Consider the following 14458-nt stretch of genomic DNA (forward strand, 5'->3'; position numbering starts at 1 on the left):
ACACTTGCAGTCCATGGGACTCTCAAGAGTCTCCTCCAGCACCATAATTCAAAAGCATCAATTCTTCGGCGATCAGCCTTCTTTATGGTCCAGCTCTCACTTCCATACATCACTACTGGGAAAACCATAGCTTTAACTATACGGACCTTTGTCGGCAAGGTGATGTCTCTGCTTTTTAAGATGCTGTCTAGGTTTGTCATTGCTTTTCTCCCAAGAAGCAGGCGTCTTTTAATTTCGTGACTGCTGTCACCATCTGCAGTGATCAAGGAGCCCAAGAAAGTAAAATCTCTCACTGCCTCCATTTCTTCCCCTTCTATTTGCCAGGAGGTGATGGGACCAGTGGCCATGATCTTGGTTTTTTTGATGTTGAGCTTCAGACCATATTTTGCGCTCTCCTCTTTCACCCTCATTAAAAGGTTCTTTAATTCCTCCTCGCTTTCTGCCATCAAGGTTGTGTCATCTGCATATCTGAGGTTGTTGATATTTCTTCCGACAATCTTAATTCCGGCTTGGGATTCATGTAGTCCAGCCTTTCGCATGATGAATTCTGCATATAAGTTAAATAAGCAGGGAGACAATATACAACCTTGTCGTACTCCTTTCCCAATTTTGAACCAATCAGTTGTTCCATTACCAGTTCTAACTGTAGCTTCTTGTCCCACATAGAGATTTCTCAGGAGACAGATGAGGTGATCAGGCACTCCCATTTCTTTAAGAACTTGCCATAGTTTGCTGTGGTCGACACAGTCAAAGGCTTTTGCATAATCAATGAAGCAGAAGTAGACGTTTTTCTGGAACTCTCTAGCTTTCTCCATAATCCAGCGCATTTTTGCTATTTGGTCTCTGGTTCCTCTGCCCTTTCGAAATCCAGCTTGCACTTCTGGGAGTTCTCGGTCCACATACTGCCTAAGCCTGCCTTGTAGAATTTTAAGCATAACCTTGCTAGCGTGTTAAATGAGTGCAATTGTGCGGTAGTTGGAGCATTCTTTGGCACTGCCCTTCTTTGGAATTGGGATGTAGACTGATCTTCTCCAATCCTCTGGCCATTGCTGAGTTTTCCAAGCTTGCTGGCATATTGGGTGTAGCACCTTAACAGCATCATCTTTTAAAATTTTAAATAGTTCAGCTGGAATATCATCACTTCCACTGGCCTTGTTATTAGCAGTGCTTTCTAAGGCCCATTTGACTTCACTCTCCAAGATGTCTGGCTCAAGGTCAGCAACCACACTACCTGGGGTGTACGAGACCTCCATATCTTTCTGGTATAATTCCTCTGTGTATTCTTGCCACCTCTTCTTGATGTCTTCTGCTTCTGTTAGGTCCTTACCACTTTTGTCCTTGATTATGGTAATCTTTGTATGAAATGTTCCTTTCATATCTCCAATTTTCTTGAACAGATCTCTGGTTTTCCTCTATTTCTTTGCATTGCTCATTTAAGAAGACCCTCTTGTCTCTCCTTGCTGTTTTTTGGAAATCTGCATTCAGTTTCCTGTATCTTTCCCTATCTCCCTTGCATTTTGCTTGCCTCCTCTCCTCCGCTATTTGTAAGGCCTCGTTGGACAGCCATTTTGCTTTCTTGCATTTCCTTTTCCTTGGGATGGTTTTCGTTGCTGCCTCCTGTATAATGTTACGAGCCTCCATCCATAGTTCTTCAGGCACTCTGTCCACCAAATCTAAATCCTTAAACCTGTTCCTCACTTCCACTGTGTATTCATAAGGGATTTGATTCAGATTGTATCTTACTGGCCCAGTGGTTTTTCCTACTTTCTTCAGTTTAAGCTGGAATTTTGCTATAAGAAGCTGATGATCTGAGTTACAGTCAGCTCCAGGTCTTGTTTTTGCTGACTGTATAGAGCTTCTCCATCTTTGGCTGCAGAGAATATAATCAATCTGATTTCGATGCTGCCCATTTGGTGATATCCATGTGTAGAATCGTCTCTTGTACTGGCTCTTGTACTCTTGTGTAGAGTCGTCTCTTGTACTGGCTATACTAGCCAGTATAGACAATGGTCAAGGATATGGGAATTACAGTCCAGAAAATCATCAGGAAGGTCACAGTTTTCTGTTTCCGTATTAATCCATCTGAAGCAAGCACATATCCAACATAATTAAGATTTTTGTAGGTCACCAGTCACTTCCAATATCTGTGCCCTATCTGACAATATCCTTTGAGCTACAGTGCTTCAGAATCAGGTTTTTATCTGTTTACACATACTCCATCTCCAAGCTATTTCCTTTATACAATAGCCCTTAGGTTTTGGTGTTTCTTTGTTACTCCTTTATTATTGGATAGGGAGAGATGATCTCTCCCCACCCCACCATTTCCAGAATTAATAAGAACAAGAAGAAGCAAATATTCACAGCTCTTCATCCTTTTTAACAACTCAAACGGGAGAGTTCACATTTCTTCAGGTTATGGTATGAATTATTCAAGACACTGACATAAAAAAGGTGATGCTGATTTGTGATCGGTATGTAAGCTGTAGTTTAAGTCCGCATCTACATTTTTATTGTTATCCTTCCTGCCTCTTACTTATGTTTCTTTTTGAAAAAAGAATACTCAGGGTTTCATTTCAGTATTCCTTAACAGGGATAAAGTGCTACGGGTTGTTCCTGAGAATGAGAAGGCAGCAGAGACACTGAAGATCCTTTCTCAACAACTTGAGGTGAGTTTGGGGGCCTGGGATTGCTGTGTACTGAGGGACAGAATGAGAAGAGTGTTTCATCAGAGGTTTTTAAGTGTGTTATGAAGGATCATTGACACCCATATCTCTGTCTCTATCTCTCTCTATCTATCTATTCATTCCAGCTTGTGGTCTGAAGGCAACTTGAGGCTACCAAGTTGCTGAAGCTAAGTCCTTCTGGGTCTGTTAAGAGCTTAGATGGCAGATTACACAGGCTTTCTGGGAGCCATATGCACATTACACTGCATTCAAAGACAGAAAAGGCAGTATATAAATGTAAGAACATGAATGAATGAATGCTTAGGGAGGCTAGAAGAACTGAAGGTTGATTGTTGTTGTTGTTGTTTGGACTGACAGGACTTCTGGCCAATCAAATAATTGCAGTCTTTAATCCAGTACTAAGCGACCTGTGGATCCCAGTCTAATTTTATGCAGCCCTCCAGACACTACAGTCTGCCCCCTGGTCCACCCCTCTGGAAATCATTTTCTCTTCCACAGCATGCATGTGCAGAAATGGAGAAAAATATGAGAGAGATGGACTGACAAAGAAGGTGAGGGTGAGACCAGAACAAAGCAATCTTGTGAACCCTTCCCACTTTTGTCTCTGGCCCCACCTATTGCCACTAACTGATTATCCCCAAAGGAAACTGCTTTGAGGTTGTTGTTTTTACAATCAAGTGGTATATAAATTATAAATAAATACAGGAATGCAGCTTGATTGATGGGAATCCATAGCATAAGAAGCTACTTCATACAAGATTAGATTATTTGTCCATTTAGCTCAGAATTGTGGCAGGAATTGTCCAGGGTCTCTGGTAGAGGTATTCCAAATTGCTTGCCTGATTGTTTTAAATGAAAATACTAGGGACGGATTCTGGAACCACCTGTTTGCAAAATGTGCATTGTATGGCTAAGCGGTGGTCCTTCCCCACAGAGTTTGTTCTGTGCTTAGTTACAAGCCATTTGCAAAAGAGGGCGAGAGGCATCGGGAAAACATCTTTCTTTCTTTCTTTCTTCTTTTTTTCTTTTTCTTTTTTGGCCTTATTTCCTTTTTTAATTTAATTTATTTTATTTTTATTTTAAAGGAAAACATCTTTCTAGACCATATGAACCCTGATTCCCATACTTTGACAGTGTTTATAAAAGCATGCCTCTAATATTATTGTAATCCTTTTTAAGCAACAAACATTTTTTACTTTTATGAACAGTAGCTGTGTACAATCATGAACAATTTCATCCAAAGCATCTTTGCAATACTTTTCTAGCAAAACATCACTTATAAATAGGAGAGTATTGTCTCCACGTGTGTAACTTATGGACAAATAGAGTCTTATCAGCGCAGCAAGAAAAAAGAACAAAAGTAAGAGATGATGATCAAGAATGCCAAGAACCAATGTTATCATATGAGGAATTAATGAGTATCTTTATTTTTTAAATGTTTTCTGTATTTTTAAATAACAGGCATGCCTGATACCAGATAGAAAAAGCTAGATTGCTTGCCTTCAGGCATGACCTCCTCAATAGGGATTTCAAATAGGGTGGCCACTTATACATTGCCAAAATAGAGGAGATGTTTCACCATAAAGAGGAGAAGATAGTATACATATACACAATCTTACCATAATATACACATACACAATCTTACCATCATGGGGAAGACTGTGATCAAGTGAACTGTGTGGTTGCTCATTTTATGGACCGGGTGCTGACCATTGATGGACAAACCCAAGATCCCTCCTGTTCTCCCTTATTATGGCTCTTTATCTTTAAACTAGGGCCTGCAAACATTCCAGTAGAGATCTGCCCCCTGGTAGTCCTTCAAACCAAGGATTGTCCTCTTCAAAGTGGGACATGTGGCCATCCTATGATCCAGCCAGTTGCTATCTGATAGTGGGCAAGATGACATCGCTTCCACCATCCCCAAACGCCATGCAAAACAGCCACATATTTCTGCCTCTACAAATCTATCAGCACAGCAACGGTTGATAAGCTGAAGAGTGAAAGAGCCGAAGGATAGCAATAACATACAAATTGCTTTAATTTTATGCTTACCTTCAAGGTAAATTTGAGACCTTCGAATGCAGACATGTTTTAAGAAGCACATACTGAGTGCTTCTAGCTTATATTGTAAATCTAAGTCACCTATCACATTACCAACATTCTTCCTTCCTCAAGGGAAAAAGCAAATAAATTTGAAACCAGTGTAGTAAAGTTGAGAATCTATCCAAGAAGGAACTTGTTTATACCTAAAGAAATGTAAGCCCACAAAAGGTTTATTCTAATTGGTTCGTTCTCAGTTTACCCTTGGCATATTTGTGTTTTCCACCAAGTGTACTTAGGCAAATTTGTAAAACTACTATTCTTTGACAAGTTTATGTATTCTGTGCAATGCCTCGTTCAAATCTCTGCAGCCATGTTTCCCCCCCAAGAGAAAAATGGGGGAGGGGAATGTGGGGCAAGATAAGTTCTCAGCTTCTGTTTACTCATGCTGTGGTTTAGGGACAGGTCAATGATTCAGTTCCCAACATCCAGGGCTGGGCCGCCTATGAAGCGGACTGAAGTAGCCACTTTGGGGGCCGGCACCTCCCCATTTTGCCTCAGGTGGCAAAACGGGATGGGCTGCCCCTACCAGCATTTCAAGGCAGGGCTGAGAAAGACCCCTGTCTGAAACCCTGGAGAGCCATTGCCAGTCAGTGTTGGCAATAGTGAGCTACATGGTGTGACATTGTATAATACACCTTCCTATGTTCCTATTTCCCCACACTTGTCGTAGGAATTCAGCCTCGCCACATGGTGGCTATTGCAAATGACAGGCATGGCAAATTGTTTCAGCCTGACATAGCTAGTGGTGCTGAGGTTTGCCCTGTAAAATCTTGGAAGATTTCCACTGTCATTATTCTATGTGTCTTTTCTCATTGGGCTTCTTATTAAAAAAAACCTACTTGGGGAAGAAGATACTCTAATCTTGCCCCTCAGAGAGATGTTCTTCACCCTCACGTATGTTTTCAACTGATCTTGGGCTGCGATTCCATGCCAACTTACCTGGGAGTAAGACCTACTGAACTTTGGTCTTACTTCTGAGCAGGGCACCCTAGGATTGTACAATTAGTTTCATTGTCTGAGTTTCACTCTTTAGGACGTATGCCTTAAATGTCCCTTGCTTTAAAACAAACAAACAAACACAAAACATTTTGCACCATCTTTGCCCAATGAGCTGTCATCCAGAGCTTTTGCATGACACTTTTCCAAGGGATCTGTTGCTGTAACTCCAAATGCTTTCTAATTATTGACATATTCCTTTCCTTTGGTTGACCTGTTAAAAGAATAAACTCTGAAAGCAACATTTACATCATCTGATATAATAGTAAGAGACTATTTTGAAGCATTGACAGGAGAATTACTGTGTAGGAAATCGGATGCAGAGAATACATTTAATCACTGCTTGAATTATGGTAGCCGTGTGGCAGATGAGAGTACTTGTTTTAGGGTTGTTGTTTTTTTAAGGTTTTCATTTTCAGACACCAAATCAATAAAGCAGCATGCACATATCCTCTGACATTAATTTTGCAAGGATGTATATCAAACAGTTATAGACTATAAATCTGCTTAAATGTACAGGAAAAACACGTGGGCTGAAAATCAAGTTGAAGAAATTGTGCCTTATACACATTACTCATTTCAGCATAGGTCGTTTTTTTGTTGTTGTTTGCTTTTTGGCTATTTCAGGATCAATGTTTAATATTAAATCTGCTTCCCTCAGGCTGCAGTAAGTACCTACACATGAGGATGATCTCTGACATGTTATTATAGTGCATAAGAAGAAGATGACCTTTTATATATTAAATTCATGGATGTTCTCAATCTAGACTGAATAAATATGAATTACAGGTTGGTTCCTGCACTACAGGTAGACCTGTGGCAGCCTGGCAGCATCTCCTACATCTCAAAGGGTGCAGTTACAGACATACGTGTATCAAGGAACAATTCGCAAATTCTTCTACCTTACCTACAACAAGCAAACATCCAATATACGTAAGCATGGATTTCAGTTCCTCTAAGGCCACCTGATGCATTCTGACATGGTTTAGGTCTGTTACATCTATTTTATTTAGAAATATGCTCCATTTAATATTGTGCCTTTTTAATTACAATGGCTGGAGAGTACACAGACATCCTACAAAACTGTTATTTGAATGGAAGCATGCAGGAAGTCTCTTGGGCAGGCAGTTTAATTAAAGAGTCCCCTTTAGAATGGAAACCAGTGTCTCTTCAGTGCTCCCAGGCCTGGTTTATTTGTTATATAAATGGTAATTATTTCCACTGGTTCCACAGCCCGCTTGAGTTGCACTTGAATGTTAAGTAGAAGTATGCTGAGTAGTTGCAAGCACACACATGCTTTTAAATTATATGCTAGGGATACACTAGTCAATTTCCTGTCACCAAAAAAGGTCCGTGTGAGGCACAGATTCATTATTATTGTTAATTCCTCTGCTTTCAGTAGGAATTGCACTTATCACTCCACATTGTCTTGTTTTTAAACTCCCAGCAGCATTTGCCAGAGTTCTGTCTCTCTCAATAGGAGCCGATAATTCTAGAGACCAGGATTTGTGTGTCAGGAAGACGGAGAAATTGGCTAAATAACCTTTATTCAGGATTTTTATAGTGGAGGTGTATTGGGAGTGTGTATTGAGATGCCATAATGCCGTGGGGTTGTTTTCTTTTTGAAAATGGCAGATTGCTTTAACTAGATCATAGAACGTGACACTCTTGACATGTTTCTACTTGAGGCTTGTTTTTGCCATGTTAGGAAAAGACTCTTAATTCTAAAGTTAATGGAAGTAGCACACGCATGTGGACGTAATTGGCACAAAGTATTCTTAATGGAGACATCGCACAAACTTTGAACTTAGACTCCTGGAAGACATTGCTTGTTCATTTAGTTTTGTTTTGCTGTTAGCTTTAACAGATGTTGCTATTACATGTTCCAACTTTTCTGTATGGCTCTGGGGGCTAAAACATATCTTTTAAAAAACAACAACACAAGGAGTGAAGCTAGCAAGGTACTTCTTAGAGTTTCCTTTGGGCTATCAAATATTCAAAGGCGGATATACTGAATGATGGCGCAGGTGGCGCTGTGGGTTAAACCACAGAGTCTAGGGCTTGCTGATCAGAAGGTCGGCGGTTCAAATCCCTGCAACGGAGTGAGCTCCCGTTGCTCGGTCCCAGCTCCTGCCCACCTAGCAGTTTGAAAGCACGTCAAAGTGCAAGTAGATAAATAGGTACCGCTCTGGTGGGAAGGTAAACGGCGCTTCCATGTGCTGCTCTGGTTCGCCAGAAGCAGCTTAGTCATGCTGGCCACATGACCTGGAAAGCTGTCTGCGGACAAACGCCGGCTCCCTCGGCCAATAATGCGAGATGAGCATGCAACCCCAGAGTCGGTCACGACTGGACCTAATGGTCAGGGGTCCCTTTATCTTTACCTAAAAATTAAGGGTGGGATTAAGTGTTGTGGTACTACAAATGTCCTGTGTGCACAAGCATATCAGAACAAGCTTCCCTCTCCCCATACACCTTTTGGGAGTTCTCCCGGCCAGTTTGGGGGTGCAGTAGGCTCATGTTGAGAGGAGAGGGGGCAAAGCCCTCTTGCACAAGCCCTCGGCCATTGCCCATGGGAAAGCTGACAAGGTTTAGGAAAAGCTGAGTAGAGAAGCTAATGCAACAAATGGCTGAGCCCAGATCCACCTGCATTTTAAGGTTCAAAGATTAACGTATTCCAGATTGTAAAAAGAGATTAATTTTATTTCATTTTCACAGTAACCCTTCTTAGAAGTATGAATGTAAAACAGGATCTAGCAATAATGTGGAAGATACTAAGTTTTTCATTTAAATTTCAGTACTGGCTAATTAGTTTACATCATGTTCTGTCATTCCCTAGAAAAACAAAAGCACTTCTCTGCATTTTCCAAAGTACTGTTATATTTCAAAACAACTAGCTTGTTTGACAGCACATTACATGCTATCACAACTAATTTAGGCAGGCTTATGAAAGTGACACAAATAGTTCCTCAATGTGTTTCAATCTCTGTTACTTCAGCTTACCGTAACAGTGTTATTTTCCTGCATTTTTCTATGCCCTTTCTTCCTTGGTCTGCATTTATTCATTTTGCTTTCTTTTGACACAGAGTCCTCATATCTGATCTGCAAAAAGCAGTAGAAAAGCAAAGTGGTTTGGGGTCATCCAGGAATCGTAGATCATTACCAGGATACAGCTATGAAATATATCATTCACTGGAGGAAGTAGGTAACATTAAAATGGTATCCCATGTTATTTGCAAGTGCATGTCCTGGGGAATTAGCAAACTTGTGTTATTTCTAGAACCTTTGAAATAACCTTTAAAATGAGAACCTGTAATATGCATTGAAAACACTTTAATGGATTCCTAGCCTTTGCAATATTGTGCTGGTTTTTCATTTTCATATATGATAAGGAAAATGATTCAAATTAAAAAGACGCATCTTGGCTCTTTTTATTTTTGCTTTTTCAGATTCAAAGTTGGATGTATCATCTGAACAAAACTCATTCAGATCTTGTCCACATGTTCTGTGTTGGCAAGTCATATGAAGGAAGACCACTTTTTGTGCTAAAGGTAAAATAAAAGTGATAAAATATTTGTGAAGTTTTTGGCATATAATGCTGTAGGCCACCACAATCTTTGAGTGCTAACCCAGAGTTCTGTTTCCTTGGAATGGGTGACAGCGGAGACTGTAGTGTCTTTATGATATATGGTTTATTTACACATGCATATATACAACCAAAGTACAAAAAGGTTTCCTCCTGAGAGGTTCGAAGTTGAAAATGTGCGGGTGTGATTGAGTCCCTGTTGAATCAGGCATCTACCCAACCCACTAAACTTGCAACAATAAATATGAATGACCAAGGAAATTCCATCTAGGAACATAGAATCATAGAGTTGGAAGGGTCCCTGGCATGTATTTCTTTTGAATGTGTTCAGAAGGAGAGGTAAACATACCATCAAATTTTATTTTGTAAGATAGTAGAACCAGGAGTCCAAGAATTGTGAAACTATTTCCATGAGTCCAGTAGGAGATTTAAGCTTGTTTCTCCTCTTGCTGCTTCCTCCTGCGCTGCAAAGTTAAGTGCTTTTGGAACTATCAAAAGCAGTTTGTGGTTTTCAGCTGTTTAGAGAAAAGGGGGGGGGAGGAAACAATTCCACACAAGGGATTGACACAAGCCCTTATAGCAGTTTGGATGCTAGCCTGTGTTTTTTGTTTTTGTTTTCTCCTCACTTATGCACATTTACTATTGCAGCTAGGCAAAAGATCACGCCTTTACAAGAAAGCTGTCTGGATAGACTGTGGAATCCATGCAAGAGAATGGATTGGACCAGCATTTTGCCAGTGGTTTGTGAAAGAAGTAAGGATCGATTCCCCTGTTGTATTTTGGAAATAGGAAATTGAAAGTCTGGCACATTCAGTTTGCTGCTTTACCAGAGATGCATTCCTGTTTGGAACTCATTTGTAATGGTTAACTAGGGTGAAGGTAGCCGTATCTGTCCGAAGCAAGCTGAGGCTAGGGTGCTCCCAAACCTTAGCCTTTGACAAAAGTATTGCTAACAGCCATGATGCAGCTTAATCTGGTGTCAGCCCTTTCCTGCTTAGATAAGGATGAAGTGAATAACTCCACTGCCATTGTGACTAGCTCATTTCTTGACTTAGGACCTGACTCAGTTATGTTCAGAGAATCTGACAAGATCAACACAAGTCAGGAAGAAAATATGTTTGTTTGTTTGAACAGCAGCCTGGACAGTTGTCATGAGCTTTCGCCATGCAGTCAACAGTGTGAACTTGTTCTTAGTCTGTGGATAGGTCTGAATTGGGCACTATATGAAATGTAGAGATTTCAGCAGCATCAACCACTTTTATTTGAAGCATATTCTTATTTATTTAAACTTGGTGTCGGGGATGGATGGATGTCTGAGCGGGGATATGAAGTGTAGCATCCAACATGTTTGCTCTTATTTTTCTAATTGTAAATTTAATTTAATTTAATTTAAATAATCTCCATGACCCAACAGCAAGAAACATACAACAATACTGCAGGCAAATAATGAAAGGTTGCAGTCTATCAGTAATATATACACTGATTAAGAATACCAGATGGAGGAATGCTTTAGCAGGACTCTCTGTTATTGTCTTTCTTGTTACCATTAAGTAACGAAATCATACCAGACTGGCATACATTTATTTGATTTGGTTTGACCTTTAGCCTGCTTCAGTTTATAAGCTTTTTAATTGTTTTACCTTGTTTTAATCTTGTATTATTACCCTATATTGTTTCAACCTATTCTGGGACTTTATGGTAAAGGGTGGGTAAGAAATCCAATAAATAACCCCCTACACCACCATCAAATGGTTCCCGTTCACAAAATGAGAGTTGTGTGCATGGAAGGGATCCAGCCATGAGTGCAATTATTCTGTGAACAGAGGCGCTTTTCCAATGATGTCACCATATCCAGATCTGGATCCATTTTGAGCTGGATCCAGATTTTGCCTTCTGTGGACAGAAGAATTCTTTCTGACCACAGAAGGCATTTGATCTAGAAGAGAGATCTAGAAGAGAGATCCCTCCAGCAGAGGTTGCGGTTCAGGGTACAAGTTTTGCAGATTCGCCTGCCAGTGGGCAGTATAAAAATGTACTGTATTTGGTGAATGGTTTTTGCTCGGCGGTAAATCTGACACAAAGTATTGTTTTAAATGCAGTTCGCCAGTTACCCTTGAAGGGAGTAAAGACATGGCTTAGCTCACTTATTTGGGTCACCTCACCTGGAGCTATTTGCTTTCTTGCCGTGTTGGTTCAGTGCACTCTTTTTGCTCTCTTAGATCAGCGTTTCTCAACCGCTGTTCCGCGACACACTAGTGTGCCGCGAGACGCTGGCTGGTGTGCCGCGACGTGCGGTGACGAGAAGGGCGATTGTCGCCCACAATGCACCAGGGTGCCGGGCTGCCAGGGGCGCCGAGCCGCTGCACCTGCGGCAGTCGTCCGGCGCCCGCGGCAGTCGCGCCCGACTCCCGAGCCATGCGGTGCCTGAGGCGCCCGTCATCACAGCCGCGCTGTGTGGGAGGGGGCAGGGGCTGACGCTGACGCTCCCAACGTTCGGGAGTCCTATGCGCAAAGCGCAGCTGTGGACTCCGGCGGTTTCTCCCGAACGTCTGGAGTTGTCCGGCGCTTTCCAGGCGGCCGCAAGGCGCCCGCCGGAGTCCGCGCTGTGTGGGAGGGGGCAGGGCTGACGCTCTCATGGTCTCCCGACTCTGCCAGCCAGGTCTCCTTCTCCCGACGTTGGCAGCCCGGCGCAGCTCACGGGGCGCCTAGGGGCTGTCAAGGCAGGTGCTCGGCTCCCGCCGGCGGCCCTTCTCCCGCCATGGCTGCCGCCGCGCACCCGGCTGGGCTCCAAGCAGGCGGCCGCGGGGCGGGTGTGTCGCTGGGTCCGCTCCTCCTCTTCCTCCCTCGGCGGGGCTATGAATTCCGTGTAGGTGTGTTTAAACTTTTATTGATGAAAAGTAAACTCTTCAGCATAAGTCTGTCATGATATTAACACGTATTTTCATTTTAGGCAGGCTAAATCATTTCGATTAATGACACAGCACTTCCTGTCGAGAATCCCAGCAAAACAATTTTGCATAGGTGTACGCCACACATTTCATTAAAGTGCGCATCCAGGGAATTCCCCCCCCCCAAAAAAAACCCATTTATTGAGTACATAATCATAAAAGGACATCATTTTTATTCATCAAACTAATGAAACAAAAGCTTCACTATTTCTTTTAAATTAACAACCAAACTTTAAAAATACAATCTTAAGTGAGACACAAATTACTATCTTTTTGGCAAGTGTTTCTTACAGTCATAATTATATTGTCAATATAGGGCGGCACAGAGTTAAATTTTTTAACTTTTTTAATGGTGGTGTGCCTCGAGATTTTTTTCATGGAACAAGTGTGCCTTGGCCCAAAAAAGGTTGAGAAACACTGTCTTAGATGCACTCTTAGATGTTGATCTCTAGTCACTGATATGTGGCAAATCTTCCAGTCCTTTTGAGATGTATGTAATGGTTGGAGCGCTGAACTAGGGTTAGGAAGCCCATGGTTCAAATTTCTTCTCAGCTATAATGCTCATTGAATGGCCATGGCTCAGTCATTGTCTTGCAGCTTAACCTTATCTCACAGATCTAGTTACAGGTAGGTAGCTGTGTTGGTCTGAGTCGAAGCAAAATAAAAAAATTCCTTCAGTAGCACCTTAAAGACCAACTAAGTTTTTATTTTGGTATGAGCTTTTGTGTGCATGCACACTTCTTCTGAAGTGTATCTGAAGTTGGTCTTTAAGGTGCTACTGAAGGAATTTTCTTATCTCACAGAGTTATAGACAGGATAAAATGATGTGGGAAAGGGAGCCTTGCACACCTTCTCACTTCCTTGGAGAAAGGGATGGGGATAAAAATGTAATAAATATGAAATAAAGAGACAAGAGGGTCTTCTTAAATGAGCAATGCAAAGAAATAGAGGAAAACAATAGAATGGGGAAAACCAGAGATTGGAGATATGAAACCAGAATTGGAGATATGAAAGGAACATTTCATACAAAGATTACCATAATAAAGGACAAAAGTGGTAAGGACCTAACAGAAGCAGAAGACATCAAGAAGAGGTGGCAATAATACACAGAGGAATTATACCAGAAAGACATGGAGGTCTCGTACACCCCAGGTAGTGTGGTTGCTGACCTTGAGCCAGACATCTTGGAGAGTGAAGTCAAATGGGCCTTAGAAAGCACTGCTAATAACAAGGCCAGTGGAAGTGATGGTATTCCAGCTGAACTATTTAAAATTTTAAAAGATGATGCTGTTAAGGTGCTACACCCAATATGCCAGCAAGTTTGGAAAACTCAGCAATGGCCAGTGGCTTGGAGAAGATCAGTCTACATCCCAATCCCAAAGAAGGGCAGTGCCAAAGAATGCTCCAACTACCGCACAATTGCGCTCATTTCACACGCTAGCAAGGTTATGCTTAAAATTCTACAAGGCAGGCTTAGGCAGTATGTGGACCGAGAACTCCCAGAAGTGCAAGCTGGATTTCGAAAGGGCAGAGGAACCAGAGACCAAATAGCAAACATGCGCTGGATTATGGAGAAAGCTAGAGAGTTCCAGAAAAACGTCTACTTCTGCTTCATTGACTATGCAAAAGCCTTTGACTGTGTCGACCACAGCAAACTATGGCAAGTTCTTAAAGAAATGGGAGTGCCTGATCACCTCGTCTGTCTCCTGAGAAATCTCTATGTGGGACAAGAAGCTACAGTTAGAACTGGTAATGGAACAACTGATTGGTTCAAAATTGGGAAAGGAGTACGACAAGGTTGTATATTGTCTCCCTGCTTATTTAATTTATATGCAGAATTCATCATGCGAAAGGCTGGACTAGATGAATCCCAAGCCGGAATTAAGATTGTCGGAAGAAATATCAACAACCTCAGATATGCAGATGACACAACCTTAATGGCAGAAAGTGAGGAGGAATTAAAGAACCTTTTAATGAGGGTGAAAGAGGAGAGTGCAAAATATGGTCTGAAGCTCAACATCAAAAAAAACCAAGATCATGGCCACTGGTCCCATCACCTCCTGGCAAATAGAAGGGGAAGAAATGGAGGCAGTGAGAGATTTTACTTTCTTGGGCTCCTTGATCACTGCAGATGGTGACAGCAG

The 14458-nt window shown here is 41.7% G+C and overlaps 1 protein-coding gene across 1 annotated transcript in view; it reads left to right on the top strand.

Annotated features, from left to right (window-relative positions):
• Positions 1–14458, top strand: part of CPA6 (carboxypeptidase A6) — a 54311-nt gene that overhangs the window by 19977 nt on the left and 19876 nt on the right. The window contains exons 2-6 of the mRNA XM_035125592.2: positions 2591–2666; positions 6592–6716; positions 8867–8981; positions 9230–9331; positions 10015–10119. Of these exons, the coding sequence (XP_034981483.1) occupies positions 2591–2666; positions 6592–6716; positions 8867–8981; positions 9230–9331; positions 10015–10119 (523 nt within the window). The remainder of the gene's footprint in view (positions 1–2590; positions 2667–6591; positions 6717–8866; positions 8982–9229; positions 9332–10014; positions 10120–14458) is intronic.

The sequence above is a fragment of the Zootoca vivipara genome, chromosome 8 (assembly GCF_963506605.1).
Source record: "Zootoca vivipara chromosome 8, rZooViv1.1, whole genome shotgun sequence".
Taxonomy (NCBI): Eukaryota; Metazoa; Chordata; class Lepidosauria; order Squamata; family Lacertidae; genus Zootoca; species Zootoca vivipara.